The sequence below is a fragment of the Chiloscyllium plagiosum genome, chromosome 37, assembly GCF_004010195.1.
Source record: "Chiloscyllium plagiosum isolate BGI_BamShark_2017 chromosome 37, ASM401019v2, whole genome shotgun sequence".
In the NCBI taxonomy this organism is placed as follows: domain Eukaryota; kingdom Metazoa; phylum Chordata; class Chondrichthyes; order Orectolobiformes; family Hemiscylliidae; genus Chiloscyllium; species Chiloscyllium plagiosum.
In genome coordinates this window covers 9,415,562-9,433,725 of record NC_057746.1, presented here as the reverse complement: position 1 = coordinate 9,433,725, position 18,164 = coordinate 9,415,562, and the positions used below count along the sequence as shown (strand labels likewise).

The 18,164-nt window shown below is 44.1% G+C and overlaps 1 protein-coding gene across 2 annotated transcripts in view; it reads right to left on the bottom strand.

Moving 5' to 3' along the window:
* LOC122541306 (major histocompatibility complex class I-related gene protein-like) overlaps window positions 1–18,164 on the bottom strand; it is a 42,018-nt gene that overhangs the window by 4,131 nt on the left and 19,723 nt on the right. The window contains exons 2-4 of one of the 2 annotated variants that reach the window (XM_043677936.1): window positions 8,546–8,806; window positions 5,811–6,086; window positions 2,505–2,777 (exon numbers count right to left, since the gene is read on the bottom strand). In XM_043677936.1, the coding sequence (XP_043533871.1) occupies window positions 2,505–2,777; window positions 5,811–6,086; window positions 8,546–8,806 (810 nt within the window). The remainder of the gene's footprint in view (window positions 1–2,504; window positions 2,778–5,810; window positions 6,087–8,545; window positions 8,807–18,164) is intronic. The other variant, XM_043677937.1, reaches the window with a different exon arrangement.

The window sequence follows — 18,164 nt, the reverse complement described above, 5'->3', positions numbered from 1 at the left end:
TTGTCCTCATCTCCCTGTAAAATGGTTGAATGGTAGGGTTTGGGGCCTAGCTTTGCTGCTCCTCTCCCTTGTAACATTGCTGTCTCTTATGTACAGCTGTAAATGTTTTTTGTAAACTGTTTGTTTGTAATTTGTTTAATAAAATATAAATATAAACAGGAAAAAAATAAATAAATAAATAAACAGGAGTGTCGCCACTCGGGTTTTCCTATCTTCCTGGTGGTGGAAATTGAATAAAGATTTGTGCACTTTGTGTCTTTCACTGTGTCTCACACCTGCACACACACACACCATGGGTGCTGGGGATAAAATAAGCACTACCGCGGTTAGGCGGTAGTGTGGGGGGGTTTAATAAAAAAAAAAATTAGCAGGAGATCACACAGCATTGCCCTTTGATGTGAAGGGCAGTGCTTGTCACTGGCCACTTGGGTGTTTTGCTATCCTCCTGGTGGTGGAAATTGAATAAAAATTTGTGCACCTTGTGTCTTTCACTGTGTCTCACACCTGCACACACACACAACATGGGTGCTGGGGAAACAATAAGCACTACCGCAGTTAGGTGGTAGTGTGGGGGTTAATTTAATTTTTTAAAAAAAGAGTGTAAAGGCACTGCTTGTCACTGGTCACAAAAAAAAATTAAAAAAATAAACAGGAGTGTCGCCACTTGGGTGTTTTCCTTTCTTCCTGGTGGTGGAAATTGAATAAAGATTCGTGCACCTTGTGTCTCTCACTGTGTCTCACACCTGCACACACACACCATGGGTGCTGGGGAAAAAATAAGCACTACCGCGGTTAGGCGGTAGTGTGGGGGTTATAAAAAAAAGAAGAAAAAAAAGAAAAAGGAAAAAAACAGTAGTATTTAATCCCTACCCTCCCCTTCACTGTTTGATCACACAGCATTGCCTTTTGTGAAGGGCAGTGCTTGTCACTGGCCACCCGGGTGTTTTCCGATCTTCCCGGTGGTGAAAATTGAATAAAGATTCGTGCACCTTGTGTCTCTCACTGTGTCTCACATCTGCACACACACAACATGGGTGCTGGGGAAAAAAAAAAGCATAACCGCAGTTTGGCGGTAGTGTGGTGGTTAGCAGTAAAAAAATAAAAAGAGGAGTGTCAGGGATTCTGTTCACTCAGAGAGCTGGCTCTGCGAAGCTGGATCAGTGTCAAAGCCCCTCCATGTGTAAATAAATGACTTGGTACCATCATACTAGCCCCTGTGGAGTTATTTCAAAAGAAATAAATGCCTAATAATAATATTCAGTGATCAGTCACTGAATAGTAATGCAGGCTCAAGTACTATACCCCTACTGTTATTTCTCCCTGTCAACAGAGATATTCAAATCCTCCTGAATAGTAACATTTAATGGTCTGATGGGGGTCAGTTGGCTGGATGGCTGATTCACAAAGCAGTATGATGCCAACAGCCTGGGTTCCATTCCCACACAAGATGAGGTGATCATGAAGGATGGTCCTTCTCAACTTCTCCCACCATCGGAGGCATGGTGGCCCTCAGGTTAAATCACCCCCATGGAGTCATACAGCATGGAAACAGACACCTTCAGTCCAACCAGTCCATGCTGATGATAATCTCAAACTGAATTGTCCCATCTACATGTGTGTGGCCCATAACCCTCCAAATATTTCTTATTCATGTACTTATCCAAACATGTTTTAAATGTTGTAACTGTACCAGCATTCACCACTTCCTCTGGAAGTTCATTTCACACACGAACTGCTCTCAATGTAAAAAAAATTGCCATGTCTTTTTAATTTTTCTCCTCTCACCTTAAAAATATGCACCCCATTTTGAAAATCCCCCACCCCAGAGAAAAGACACCTGCCATTCACCTCGTCTGTACCCCTCATGATTTTATCAACCTCCATAAGGTCACCCCACAACGTCCTATGCTCCAGTGAAAAAGGTTCCAGCCTCTCCTTATAACTCAAACTCTCCATTCCTAACAACATCTCGGTAAATCTTTTCTTAAGCCCCTCCAGCTTAATAATATCCTTCCTGTTGCAGCAAGACCAGAACTGGACACAGTACTTCAGAAGAGGCCTCACCAACACCCTGTACAACCTCAACATGACATCCCAACTCCTGTACTCAAAAGGTCTGAGCAATGAAGGCACGCATGCTAAATGCCTTCTTAACCACCCTACCTACCTGTGCTGCAAATTTCAAAGAATTATGTACCTAAACCATTAGCTTTCTCAATGCTACCACTCTACCAAGGCCCTACTTTTAACCGAATACATTCTGCCCCTATTTGTTTTCCCAAAATTCAATACCTTGCATCTCATCAGTTATCTCTCTCTCTCTCACTAATGAGAGCAACCCCGTGGTCTGGTAAGACCAATCAACTTGACTGGTCTCACATCTTTTAGAAAATAATCTCAGTGTCACTGACCATGACAGATGAGATAAGTTAATACCCCTCTGAATTAGACTGATAACCCAGGCCTAGAGGAAGATATCTGCATCCCTTCAACTTGTTACTTACCCCAGGGTACATTGAGCTCCCGCATGAGGCTGGCATGCTCAACATGGCAGGAGTACCTCTCCCCACCATCTCGACTGACCTCCATTGTCTTTGTCACCCGATATGTTTCATCCTGGTGGGGAAGCACGTCACTGGATTCAACTTCAAGGACCACCACTTCATTCCTTAGCCACGTCACCTCGATAGCCCCAGGATAAAAGCCTGTCACAAGGCAGGAGAGTTTCAGCACTCGCTCACCGTCAGTCCTGCTGCTAATGAACACCTCAGGGATGACTGAGAGAGTTAAACAAAGACTAAAATCACTGATCAAAAAGATTGCTAACCGACAATCTAAACTCTGCTTTCCTCTCTCCGGGTTTACAAAGCAGAATTGTCGGGCTCTTCCCCTTTTCTTTCAGACTTCTTTTCTCTTTGTACATTCGCATGGTGAGAGCATCACTGGCTACACAGCATTTATGGCCCATCCCTCATTGCCCCAAGGGCAGTTAAGAGTCTACCACATTGTGGTGAGTCTGGAGTCATATGTACATTAGGCCAAGTAAGGATGGCAGTTTCCTTCCCTAAAGGACTTTAGTGAACCAAATGGGTTTTTTCAACAATCAACCATCATCATCATTAAATTCATAATTCCTGATTTTTAAAAATGGAATACCAGTTCCACCATCTGCAACGGTGAGATTTGAAGCTAGGTCCCTAGGATGTTAGCTGGGTCTTTGGATGAGCAATCCAGTGACAATACCACTAGGCCATTGCCTCACCTTAGTCTGCCACTAGAGTCCTGGCATCTGCAGGATTTCATTTGCATACTTGTGACAAATTCTCTTTAAAATTATCAGCAACCTCAGATCGGACAGGGCACAGTTTAAGGATGTCAGGTAGGCCAGGTAGGTGAGCAGAAATGTCACTCAGAAATTGGTGGGCCTGTGAAATTCGTTGCCACAGCAAGCGTTTGATGTCAAAACATTGAAAGTTTTCAAGAAGGCATTAGTTATATTTCTTAGGGAAAAAGGCAAAAGCATGAACATTGTACTATGCTGGTAATCAGCCATGACTATACTGAATTGTGGAGCCAACTCCTGATTTCCTATTTTCTGTTTCCAGGCCTCTATGAAGGCATGGGACTAATGCTGACAAATGAAGGTCATGAAAGAGGAAGGCGAGAGGATAATCTAAAGGGCTTCAGAATTATGAAGGGACTTGACACAGTAGTCATCCAGAAGCTGGGCTACATTATACGTGCCCCTGCCGGGCGTATTTCCATCAAATAATGCAATAGACCTCATATAGTGTGGAAACAGAACATTCAGCTCATCGAGTTCACACTGACCCTTCAAAGAGCACCCTAACAGACCTATCAATCTGAACCTGCATTTCCCATAGCTGATCCATCTAGCCTGCACATCCCTGGACACTACCATAAGCAATCCACCTGACCTGCACATCTTTGGTTTAGGTGAGGAAATCGGAGCACCTGGTGGAAACCCACGCAGACACAGGGAGAACGTGCAAACTCTGCACAGACTGTCGGCCAAGTCTAGACTGCCCAGGCACTGTGAGGCAGCAGTGCTAACCACTGAGCCACCATGCCGCCATTGGGTTGGAAGGGCACATAAAATGGGGCAAGTGTCCATTTTATCACATTCCTTCATCGCCATAGTATGAAGTGTGCACTGGGTACCGAAATTGGAAGCTTGCCCAATACCTAATAATGAATAATTAAGAATCAATTGACTGTGATAATACATTGCTCATTCCATAATAAAGTTGATGTTTGCCACCCACCTTTTTTTCAGCTTTCAAAAGGACAGAAAGGCAGTATTATCTTCATTGCTAATATATAAGGCAGCCATCAGAGATATCTTCTGGAGAACGTGTTAAGAGATTTTAATGCACATCTTCAGAGAAGGTGGGATGTGATCCCAAACCTTAGGGCCCTGATGTAGAGACACAAACATTACACTGCAACAGCCCTATTATCATCATTGCTAACATAGCAAGACGACTGGCGAGCTATAAAGGAGTGGCATATGCCCGTGGTCTTTGGGCACCTGATTGGGATGGCATGGGCAGATCAGGGAACATCCTTGTGTGTCCTCTCCTGGGACTGGCTGGGCTGGCTATAAACATGGGCAGAGGGATCATCTGTGCTGACTGCTGCTCCCAGGTGTCATCAGAGACAGAGAACACAGTGTCCATCAACCCTCTCGATGCCCTTAGAGAGAAGTGGGCACTGCAGAGGCTACAATGCTTTAGTTGCACTTCCAAGTCAATTTTAATTTAGCCCCACCACCACTCTCCACTATCTATCCCTCTCCTTGACAGATCGCATTGCCCTCAATGGGCTTACCGGGTAAATTAATCAATTGGAAAGAGACAATTTTCTGCTGGTGGCTCACAGATGGTATTGAGATGGGAAAGAAAACTAAGTTCAGCTGCGTGCAACAACACTTCTGGATGAAAGCAGAACTGAATAAAATAAATAAATTAAAGAGGGACAAAGGGGCTCTTATGGTGCAGTGATAGTGTGCCTAGAGGTCCTGGATTCAAGTCCCACCTATGCAATCAGTGTGTAATAACATCTCTGAATATTTGATGAAAAGACAGACTAACAGGTGGGTCCTTGTGTTGCTGTGGTAGTGTCCCTCCTGCTGAGCCAGGAGGTCAAATTTCCAGTCCCTCCTCCCACCCCTCCTCCCCCCCCCCCCCCAGAGGTGTGTAAATAACATCCCTGAGTAGGCTGGTTAAGGAACTATCTCCCCTGAGGAACTCCTGCAGACATGTTCTGGAGTTGAGATGCCTGACCCCTAACAATCACTACCCATCTTCCTTACGAGGAGATGGTGGGCACAGCAGTAATGCTACTGGCCTAGTTACCCAGAGCTACAGGCTGATGCCCAAGAGAACCCAGGTTCATATCCCACTGTGGAAGATGGTGACATTTGGATTCAATTACACAACAAAATAATTCTAGCAGTGGGACTAGTATGTGGAAGAAGTCCTTTTCAGATTGGAGATGAAACCAATTACAAATGAGAGCATGATTTCTGCTAGCTTTTATTGTGAATTGAAGGAAAAATGCAGAATTGGGTTGTGTCTTTACCAAGAAAGAGCAAGGCATGGCCCAAGTGTTGTTGCTTCCTGTTAAAGATCAGATACAAAGAATTGTTGGAGTTGGGGGCTCAATAATTAGATATTGAGAAATGTTGAAACATCTATCATGAACAAAATGCATGAGAAAGGAGGTCTACGAATTGCATGTGAGGCATTGTCACTGTTTTCACTTGAGACACTAATCGTGAACCATACCTCTCCTCTGCAGTGCTGCCCGTCCAAATTCAAGGTATATCTGCAGCCATTTCACACAGTCCTTTTCCAACAGAGTCTTGAAGTATTTATTCATGAAGGTGTGGAGATTCAACCGGTCTGCTAACGCCTGGAACTCTGGATTGAATGCGATCCAACTCATTGCATCCTTATCGAAAACAAATGCATCTTGCCCATTGTACCCCAGCTTTATAAACCCATCGGTGGAATTATCACTGTGCAATTCACAGCCACACATTCCCTGGACGAAGAACAGGCCTGGAGAGAATATCATTCAAATCAATTCGCAATGTGAAAAAGGTTCTGCAAGCTGGATGCAATCACAGCTTATATTGCTGCAGCCATTTTAACACTTCAGGAGCATCATTTATTGAGATTTTCCAACCTAAACTCCACAGGGGATGTTGGGGACACATTTTGTAAAGAAGTCAGTTTCCAGCGATGTCTCAAAGGAGGGGATAGAGGTGAAGATTGGCCAAGGTGGACAGCTTCATGCAAGTAATTCCAGAGAAGTTACTTCCTCTGGTGGGACACTCAAGGGTAAGGGGTGTCAGATCAAAATTCGAACCAGGTCACCAAGGACTGAAACCAGAATGCAGTTTCTCATGAAAAGGATGCATCCGAGGGTGAAGCTCTCTCTTTCTCTTCATTGAGATTCTCTCTGTTAAATCCAATTAGGGTTTAGAAGCTGAAGTCCATAACAATTGGGAAATGACGAGTAGGTGTACATTATAATAGATAAATACAAGAAGAAGGAAGGAATCAGTGGGTCTGTTGATAAGGGGTGAGGTGAAGTTGGTTTGGAGCAAACTAACCTGAAACATAAATGTTAACTGAAACACAAATTGCTTCTCCTAATTGGAGGTCATTTGGATATTCGAACGCTGAGACTGAAATAATTATGTTCAGTCAGGGTCGAGAGTGTGGTGCTGGAAAAGCACAGCAAGTCAGGTGGCATCTGAAGAGCAGGAGAATTGACATTGCGGGCATAAGCCCTTCATCAGGAATGAGTAAGGGTATCAAACAATAGGAAGTGAAGTCAAGAGTGTCAAGAGCAAGTGGTGGACCTACTCAAGTGGTGGATTAGGTTTGAAAGGCTGGAAGGTCTTATTCAGCTCTTACATTCCAAAACAGATGTCAATTGAGATTGCATTCACATGGTTTACCACCTTCTCACAGGCAATAATGGATGGACAAGGATGGGCAATAAATACTGATAGCGCCAATATCCATCCCAAAAACAAGTTTTAAAAAATGTTCTGTGGTACTGGACTCTTATCATAGCTGGAAGTGATTTAGTATTTACAACAATGAAACAGGTTGTTTGGTCCAACAGATCTACGAGTTAGGTACATCTGACCACAAAGTATTATTGATCTCTAAGTCAACCTGATGCACTGTTCGGCGATTGTGAATTGCTGTATTAGAAAAGGAAATGGCATATCTCAAAGGTTAGCAGTGCCCAGTGATATATGAACCATTGTGGTCTCCTGCAACACCCGCAAATCTTGGCAAGGTTTTTTTGTGACCATTGCATAAATCTCAAATGACATTAAGCTGGTGCTACCACCACACCAAAGTGGTATGTCAGCCTGGCAGCATTGTGAGCACTGCGTCATCAGCGGGTTAGTTTTTCAAGTTATTGCTCAATGGAAGATCAGCAATGAGGGAGTGCCACACTGTCAGAGGGTCAGTACTGAGGGAGTACCGCACTGTCAGAGGGTCAGTACTGAGGGGATACCGCACTGTCAGAGGATCAGTAGTGAGGGAATACCGCACTGTCAGACAATCAGTACTGAGGGAATGCTGCACTATCAGAGGGCCAGTACTGAGGGAGTACTGCACTGTCAGAGGGTCAGGACTGAGGGATTACCGCACGGTCAGAGGGTCAGTACTGAGGGATGACCGCACTGTCAGAGGGTCAGTACTGAGGGAATGCTGCACTGTCAGAGTGTCAGTACTGAGGGAGTGCCGCACTGTCAGAGGGTCAGTACTGAGGGAGTGTTGCACTGTCAGAGGGTCAGTACTGAGGGATGCTGCACTGTCACAGGGTCAGTACTGAGGGAGTACCGCACTGTTAGGGGGTCAGTACTGAGGGAGTGCTGCACTGTCACAGGGTCAGTATTGAATGAGTGTTGCACTGTCAGAGGGTCAGTACTGAGGGAGTACCGCACTGTCAGAGGGTCAGTACTGAGGGAGTGCTGCACTGTCAGGGGGCCAGTACTGAGGGATTGCCGCACTGTCAGGGGGTCAGTAATGAGGGAGTGCCGCACTGTCAGAGGGTCAGTACTGAGGGAGTGCTGTACTGTGAACTGAACGATACTCGGGAAAGGTGCAACTTCAGAACAACAGTAAAGTACTGCATGAGTGTTGCATGTTTTGACATGGAGTACTGAAGATTGCTTCACTGTCTGAAGGTCAGTACTGTGTGTGTTGCTTTGTCAGAAACGCCATCATTTTGATTACTTAAATCAAGGTTCTCTCTGCTCACACAAGCGACCAGAAATTCTGCCAGTTTCATTTCTCCCTCAACACACGCAAGTAGAAGCAAGTGAACCACTTCATTGATTTTGCTGTGCACTAATGCCTTCTGTATTACAGAAAGTGACAACATCCAGCTAATTCCACGTCAGGTATCAAGTGTGTAACAGTTCAGGATATTACTATGATACTGTCTCAATACAATGTTATTTCGCCATTGTTGTGAAAACACCTACCAGAACCTCCGCGGTGTTGTTGGTAAAATATCTCAATGTTCCCTTTGACGAGACCATGTAATCCTGCCATGGTGATAGTCATCATAGTCCAGTGATCCTTTGGGAAGGACTGTGCCATCCATTGCTGTCTGGGTACACACCACTCCAGGGTGCTGTCGAAATAGACTATGTGGTGGTCATCTAGCATCGCCACCAAACTGTACTCAGGCAGCTCAGCCTGGCCAAGGCTCAGCACATAGTAAAATGTGAGGATGTGAAAATCTGAAGGATCACAGAGAGGAAACACCATTGTTTGTAAAAGAACTGGCTGTGAGTATGCCACAGATTAATGTTCAACTTGAACATAAAGAATAAAAGCAGGAATAAGCCAGATTCCCCCTCAGACTGCTTGCTAATCAATAACATCATGGATCATATTCTCCCTTGATCTAATTTTCCACTGGATCCCCATCTCGTGTGATTTCCTTCAACCTACTCCACAGTATTTGATTAGATTCGATTCCCTGCAGTGTGGAAACAGGACCTTCAGCCCAACAAGTCCACACCGACCCTCCAAAGAGCAACCCATCTAGACCCATTCCCCTACATTTACCCCCGACTAATGCACCTACCACTAAGGGGTATTTAGCATGGCCAATTCACCTAACCTGTGCATCTTTGGACTGTGGGAGGAAACCCATGCAGACACGGGGAGAATGTGCAAACTCCACACAGACAGTCGCCCTCTTACAAAGATTTCCAAAGAGCATGGTTTGAAAACTTGATCATTCTGAACCTTGCACGTCAAGGAGGATAGCAAGGTTGTGATTGAAAGGCTGTGGTAGATTTTTGCCCAGGTCATTCCTGAGCATAGAGGCTGGAGCAGTGAAGGTGGACGGATTATTTTCAGTGAGACAGAGAAGGTTGAGAGGATCTGCTCGAAATGTGTGAACTATCAATGTGTTGGTATAGGAAATGAACTCCTCTCAATGCTTGCTGAATCAGTAACCAGAGTGTCGAAACTAATCAGCATCTTCAAAGAGAACAAAGGGTTGGATTTGGAGCATTTACATTAAAACAGAGCAATATGGAAGCCAGGATTTCCTGCCTTCTCTTGCAATGGAAACCGGACATCCATGTCAGAAAATTCTAAATGTATGATTCTCCTCCCATAGATGAAGCTAGTTGATGTTATTATTTGACCAGTCGGATCCCAGTCCATGTTATGGCTTGATAGATCATATTTTTGCTTCATTTTTGGGTAACTGCAGTGGTCTCTCATAAAGACAGAAACATGAAATGTTGCATAATTTGTTGTAGCAATAGAATGGAGGTTTATTAAGCTAAAGAAATGAAAGCAAAATGGAATAAGCCAACTAATCTATTTACTTATAAAACAAATTGAGCCTTTTAAACACACAGTAAAAGAATTACCCCATTAATCCTAAGACACTCCTAAATTTCAAAAAAACAGTTACCTTGTAGAACAGCAACCGTGGTACAGTTCTCATAAAAGACGCCCTTCTCCTAACACTTCAATAGATTTAAGGTAACTAACATAACTCCTCGATTAAAAACATTGATAGCTTCTCCCTGGAGCTAACATACACTGAAATGTAGTCAAGTCGCCTCTTCATTTTTAGGATTATCACTAACTCACTGCTTGTATCGTAATCTGGTTTCATCATACTCTCCCCTTTTGAAGGAACACTGCTTTTTGTAACCATCTCTATCTAACGACTTTATCAAACTTCCCCATTCAAACTAAAATTGAGACCGAAAATCTCCCTCGAAGTTAGGTTTCTGATCACCTGAAAACAAAAACAAAATCCATATATTTCAAACTTAAGTTTTGAGGTACAATTGCCCATCCAAAGATGTGCGGGTCAGATGAATTGGCCATGCTAAGTTGCCCATAGTGTTTGGTGCTTTAGTCAGAGGTAAATATAGGATAGTGGAATGGGTCTGGGTGGGTTACTCTTTGGAGGGTCGATAGGGACTTGTTGGGCCGAAGAGCTTGTTTCCCTACTGTAGGGAATTTAATCTAATCTAATCTGCCCAATTTAATAGATTATAAGCTTCTAAAGTAAACAGAAAGCACTTAGGCTACCAATGGAGTTCACAACATGGCTCCAGAAATGTAAGTTAATTAATAACTTCAGACACAGAAAAAAGAGAGGTTACTAACTAAAAATGTAGAGCCCAAATTTAAAATAAATTATGTCAAAATATGTACATATAAGTCAGACAGTTAAGATATCACTCTGACATTGTCCAATATAGGCCAATTTATTAAAAATATGCTTTAAGATAAGTTAACTTTGACAGTGCTTGAGGGATCATCAGTTCAGCACCTAATTCTCCGTATAAGCAGAAACACAAGTTCGTTTTGGCCTTGACTCATTCAGAGATTGCAATAAACTACAGTATTTGCTCAGACATGAAAAAAAGATCTTGGGCTGAAGCAACAGATTAGGCAGTTCCAAAGTTCATTGTGTTTCTGTGAGCAGGAGAATGAAGCAAAGGACAATATTAGAATCTGCACCAACATCAGTGTCGTCCTGCTAATGTAGAAGGAGGAGGTTCAGAAGTAATTCACATTTGCATTGGACCTCACCCAACCTCAAGACATCCTGAAAGGCCCCACAGCCATTGAAATAGTCTGCTGTCTAATCACTGGTGTCTTGTGGAAAACTTCATTTCTTTTGTGAAGTGATTTGACTCCAGAGTTCAGAACTTTGAAATATGAGACTGACTTGTACAGATTAGAATAAGTTTCCCTTCAATAGTGAAGAGTGTGGGGTTCCGAAATCTTAATGATTAAGAATTTGATAGGTTGGATCGATGAAATGAATAGTGGCGGACAATAAATGTCGCATTTTTTTTTCCAGTGAGGCCCACGTTTAATGATCAAATATCAAGAAATTTTCTCTGGAGAGTGAGCCCTGAATGAGGCACCAATGATGTTAGAAAGCACTTCATGCCGAGGAGACTAGAAATCTGCAACTCATTCCCTGCAAAAACAATTGAAGCTGGAGGGCCACTGACATGTTTGGGAACAGATTGCAAGAATTCTGCTATGCGAGGAGTTTACATGAAAATGGAAGCAGGAGTAGGCCATTTGAATTTTGAAGCCTGTGCTGCATTCAATATGATTATGGCTGATCATCCAACTCAGTTCCTTCTTTCCACTTCTTTCCCATACCCTTTGATCCCTTACACCTGAAGAAATATATCTAGCTCCTTCTTAAAAACATTCAATACTTTGGTCTCCAGCACCTTCTGCAGCAGAAAATTCCAAAAGCTCACCACTCTCTGGATGAAAACATTTCTCCTCATCTCAGTTCTAATCCCTTATCTCTAGACTGTGACGCCTCGGTCTGTACTGCCCAGTCATTAGGAACATTCCTGCATTTGCCCTGTCTGGTTCTATTAGAATTTTGTAGCTTTCTAAGAGATCTCCCTCAGTCTTCTAAACTTCAGTGAATGTAGTCCTTTCCAATCCAATCTCTCTTAATATATCAGTCCTGCCATCCTGGGAATCAGACTGGTAAATCTCCTGTTACATTCCCACCAGAGCCAGAATATCCTTCCTCAGATAAGGAAACAGAAAACTACTCATAATACTCTTCAGGTGTGGTCTCACCAACCCTGTACAATTGCAGAAAGGCATCACTGCTCCTGTATATTCTCGCTATGAAGGCCGACATACTAGTTGCCTTCTTTACTGCCTGATGTGCCTCTTTGAGAGCTATGGGACCAAGGTGACTACACACAGTTAAGATCTGCTAAACTATAATTGAGTGGTGTAACAGGCTCAAGGGAGACAGGTTTTTACTGCATGCAACAGGTCACATTAATACACCATTCTTTGTGTATGCAGAGATACAGAAAGGAAACCACAAAAGGACAATCACACACAAGAAGATCCAAGAATTTTTTTTCCAGAAGGAAGGAAGACTTAGGGCAGATGCATTGATAAAGGGCAGGGACATGACAGACTGAAGGAATAACCACTAGGACATAGTTAATAGAGATGGGTGGGTAAGCATAACACAGAGTAGGAGCAGAGAAAATAGTAAGTAGGGACATGAGACTGGAGAGATGGCAAGGACAGAGGCCTGTGCGGGCTTGAAAAGGAGAGCAAAATCAGTCCTTAAATCAGTTCTAAGGAAGTGGTGAATTTTGGGAAGGATTGGGGTGTTGCGGAGGAGGAAGAACACCATTTCCCACAATATATGCAAATATCCAGTCAACATAAGCCTACCCTCTCCAATCTATCCTCATTGGACAAGCCACTCATTCAAGGTATCAATGTAGTAAAACACCTCTCCAATGTATTTACATCCTTCCTTAAGTAAACAGCGCACAGTATTTGAGATACGGTCTCACCAAAAAGCTTTGTATACCTGAAGCAGAGCATTTATATTTAATTTATTTTGTAATCATGAATAGTCTGCATTAACCTGCCTGATTAGGTGCTGTACTTGTATATTAACTTTCTGTGAGTCATACATAAGAACATTGAGATCACTCCATGCCTCAGAATTCTGTAGTTGCTCTCTGCTTTAGTGATACCCTGCTTTCTTATTCTTCCTGCCAAAGTGAACAATTTCGTATTTTCCGATGATATACTCCTTCTTCCAGATTTGTACCTGCTCACTCAAACTATTTGTAACTGTCTGCAATCTCCTTGGGCTGAATCTTATTTGAAATTGGCTAAGTGTCATTTTAGGTAGACACTCCAAGAGCTGAGTAGGTTTTGATTTTGATTTGGTTTATTATTTTCAAACATATGCAGTGAAAATATTGCTTTGTGAGTGATACAGCTATTGTCCCAAACTCACATCATTAACTCTGCACCATATCCTTATGGCACCCAACTCATTCTATGCTCCCACTCACCATAAGCCGAAGTATTTGCCACTGCCAGGATATCTCGGGGTCCATGACATTTAACATCTTTGTAGCCTAGCTTTGCAACTGGTCAATGGCTGACAGTCTAGGGTATCTCCTTTACCTTGCACGTAGCAAGGCACTGCGAACACTTCATTGCACATTTGGGCAGCACGGTGGCACAGTGGTTAGCACTGTTGCCTCACAGCACCAGAGACCTGGGTTCAATACCCGCCTCAGGTAACTGTCTGTGTGAAGTTTGCACATTCTCCCCATATCTGCGTGGGTTTGCTCTGGTTTCCTCCTACAGTCCAAAAATGTGCCGGTTAAGTGAATTGGCTATGCTCAATTTCCCGTAGTGTTAGACGAAGGGCTAAATATAGGGGAATGGGTCTGGGTGGGTTGCTCTTCAGAGGGTCGGTGTGGACTTGTTGGGCTGAAGGGCCTGTTTCCATACTGTAAGTAATTGATGTTTAAATATCCAAATGCTTATATTTCCAAATTCCTCCCTTCGCCAAGCTTGCCCACTTGCGTCCAATCCCCAGTATTGAGTTGTCCCACTTTCCAAGTGTTCCCTTCATTTTCATTCCATTGACCTCAAGGACTGACAGTGGCCTACTGCCCTTGTCAATGTGGAGGAACAGCCCCAAATGATGATTGACCTGACTCTGACTAATCTCTGATAAACTCCCCAGCTGCCTTCCAATGAATCCCCTGACATCCACCTGCGGACTGCCCATTATTTCCTCTCTGAACTATGGCGAGACAGACCCCCTGATCCTGACTGCCGCAAACAGATGGCTGACCATGCCCAAGCCTCTGAGCTGTGAGCAGACAGCTCCCAGCACCAACTTTGACATGTCTGAGGACTACTCCCTTTAAACTTTGAGGCACAGCCATTTGATTCAAGCACTCGGAGTAAGTTTGCTGTGAAATCTGCTGCTGTATGCTGTAGCTGTGAAACTGACATAGCACAGTGCTGTGCAGTAACATGTATACCCCATATCTCAGATGAGACATAGGAGCAGAACTGGGCCATTCAAAGGTGCTGTTACAATGTGAAATGCAATAATGCAAGGCAAGGCATCAAAGTAGACACAAAATCAATGAGTACTCAGAGAACAACTGAGCAAACCCCAAGATGCAGCCCGGTCCAGTCCATGTGCTGGGTGCTATCCCTGCACCCAATGTGTCCTTGCAGTTACCTTCCAATTAAAGGTGCAAGACTAAAGTGCAGAGAAATTCTATTAGTGGATCAGAGATGGATCATGAGGGTGCAGTGAGGCTCATACAAGTTTGATATCAAATTCTGCAGATGGGGGTCCATGCACTTGATGCCTATCAAGTGTGTCCAAGACAGACATCCAGAGGAGTTAGCAGCTAGCTGGAGCTGCTAAAAAACGGTTCTGACTTTTGTGTTTGGAATTGTGCACCTCCTGTATGCCCCGCTCTGTCTTAGCATCCTATGATTTGCATGCCCTTGTTTGCTATGATCTGCTTGTACTGCTAGCAAAGCAAAACTTGTCACTGTACTTAGGGTGCATCTGACTGCATTAAATCAGATTAGTTAGAAATTAGTTAACATCATTCAGTTTCTGTCCATCAAATGGGAGAGTGGGAAACTGGGTAATATTGAAGTGAATTTAACTAATAGTGAGGTGGTAGTGAGTAGACCTCTCACCATTCAATCTTAAACACTTCGTTGGAAAGTGGAACCTGTTGCTCTTGATGTTGATATGCTGCTTGCTGGCCATCTGCTGCAATTTCCCCTACTTCCCTGCATCGTTCAGGGGCTGGGAAGAGTCTGCTCCTTGTGCTTTCTTCACAGCATTCTTTCTTACTTAGCTTTGTGTCACTTGAAAATTGAGCTACCGTGCCTGCATTCCCCTCATCTATGTCAAAAGGGAACAGTCAAAGCTCCAGCACAGAGCCTCATGGGACACCATCGGTCACCTCCTGCAAAACAAACAATGACCCATTTATGCATTCCGTTTCTGCATTGTCACATCATCACTCATGTTTGTGGCAGATCTCCTCCACCCTCACCACCAGAAGCAGCAAATTGGTAGGAAGCAAAATGTGGAATGGAAAATGGAAGGAGCAGCCCCTCAATTCCAGATTCAGGCTCATCTTCGACTTTGACATCATTTGCCCAAGATTATCTCATATCCTTTGATGTCAAGAATATCTAGAAACCTGTTGACTTCTGCCTTCAACATAGTCAATGACTATCTTCCCGAGAACCGGCGAAGGTCAGAGCCAAAGGAATAACGTTCACTCATAAAAAGAACTCACTGCACTTTAGCTGCTGCTGAAATGCAAGCCAACCTTGCCCCTCCCTTCAGCCGAAATGGCCCATCCCTCTACTTCCACCATCTCCCACCCCCCCCCCTCCCTTTCCTGCCACCCCCACTTCAATGCCACAATTGTGGGTTGGTTTCACTTCTGTTCCTCAGTTCAGGTTCAGATGCTGACCTTGACCTTGGCATGAGTAAAACATTCCTTAAAACATCACCCAAGTGTGGTGCAGAGTTCCTTTCCCTGACCTTGCCATTTTACATTTTCTCTCCGTTTCCTTCATAATGTCATTCCTCCCTTTAAATTCCATTAGCATTCCCAATTATTCTCCCCTCCCCTCACCTTCACTTCTTTTCATTCGAATTCCAAGTTACAGCTCTAAGACTTCATTGACAATAGATATATCTCCACAAACAGCTGCCCGGATCCTGAGCTTAGCAAACGAATCTTTATCACAACTTCTGGCAGCAATTCTCTTACTCCTGGTACAGAGAGGACCCTTGCCCTGGATCATTCACACACCCAGGACAATGAAACATTCAAAGCCTGAACAGACTCTCAATGCTATATTTTGACGCTGAAATCTTGGGGTAACTTTCAATTCTATCCACATATGTCAGCTGTTTGAACTGCTTACCTGAGGAGACTATGAACACACAGTAAACGTGCAGTAAAGTAACAAGCAGCATGTTGTAAAGACCCACTGTTTAACCAGCAGAGAAGCTCCTGCTACAGTAACATAATCTGGCGTGCAATTGAATACCACGCTGTGCTGATGCTAGCTATTGACGCTCATTTGCAGCAGGTCTGATAACTGGATCCAGTCGGACTGAAAAGATTATTCTGGTCACTAGTTACCAGGGAGTGGAGACTGTTTTTTGCAGCAGGGGTACACTTTACTACTAACCATTCTTTCAATGAGGGAAATTGGGGAACCGTTTTGTGCACAGCAAGCTTCCACAAACAGCCATGCGAAAAGACCCGAGGTCATCTGCTTTGGTGACACAAGCTGCGAATTAAGAGCAGAGTGGCAAAAGTGGGCTAGTGTTAGATGATTAGATTAGATTAGATTACTTACAGTGTGGAAACAGGCCCTTCGGCCCAACAAGTCCACACCGACCCGCCGAAGCGTAACCCACCCAGACCCATTACCCCTTCATCTAACACTACGGGCAATTTAGCATGGCCAATTTGCCTAACCTGCACATTTTTTGGATTGTGGGAGGAAACCGGAGCACCCGGAGGAAACCCACGCAGACACGGGGAGAACGTGCAAACTCCACACAGTCAGTCGCCTGAGGCGGGAATTGAACCCGGGTCTCTGGCGCTGTGAGGCAACAGTGCTAACCACTGTGCCACCGTGCCGCCCACGAGTCGTGCACCACAGCAGCAGGCTCAGTAGCTAATGAGGTGGGATTTGATAATTGAATCAGGAGACTCGTTAGGCCTTTCGGAGAGAATGGGTGGCACGATGGCTCAGTGGTTAGCACTACTGCCTCACAGCACCAAGGACCCAGTATCGATTCCAGCCTTTGGTGGCTGTCTGTGCAGAGTTTGCACACAGTATCTGCGTGGGTCCCCTCTGGGTGCTCCGATTTCCTCTCACAGTCCAAAGATGTGCAGGTCAGATGAATTGGCCATTCAAATTGCCCATAGTGTTAGCTGCATTAGTCAAAGGGGAAATGGGTCTGGGTGAGTTACTCTTCGGAGAGTCGATGTGGACTTGTTGGGCTGAAGGGCCTGTTTCCACATTGTAGGGAATCTAATCTAATCTAATCAGAACTCCTCCTTGAAATTCGATGAAACTGACTCTGAGCAACAAGCCAAAGATTCAGCCGAATGTTTCTGGTAACTGGCCTTTCATGAGATCTGGAAGATACTGCATGAAATACCTCATAAGCAAGTGCAGAAATAGGGAAAGCAAGCAGGACTGGAAAGAAGGGGGGGGTTATGTTGAATGGTGACAGAATCTTCCCTGCCCCTGAGTGAGGTGGGCATAGGCAAGTCAGTTTAGAACGTATGGTGAAAATTGAAAAAAACAAGATCCTCAATGTTGGAAAAATCAAAGTCCCATCTTCCACACAAGGTTTTAATGTCTCAGTGAGAGTCAGGCTGGTTAGCAGCAAGAGGCCTGTTCTCATGTATTAATGTCTGATTATTACTTAATCTTGCCTTGTTTAAAATTGCGAGTTTCCCAGGTCATATGGAGAAACTAGGTGGTGACAGTTTGAAAAATGGAAAGCTGAATAGGTATTTGGTGGCTGCAGCTCTCCAACATCTTCTCCAAGCCTCCATCATGGTCAACAATAACCCAGCGCAGACTCCATGCCCAGTGACCACCTGCACCTATCATCTTCAGCCATTGGCAAAACAGCAGCTTCATCCCCTCACCATAACACGTATTTACAAAACAGTCCAGCACTTTGGAGCTCACTGGCATCTTGAC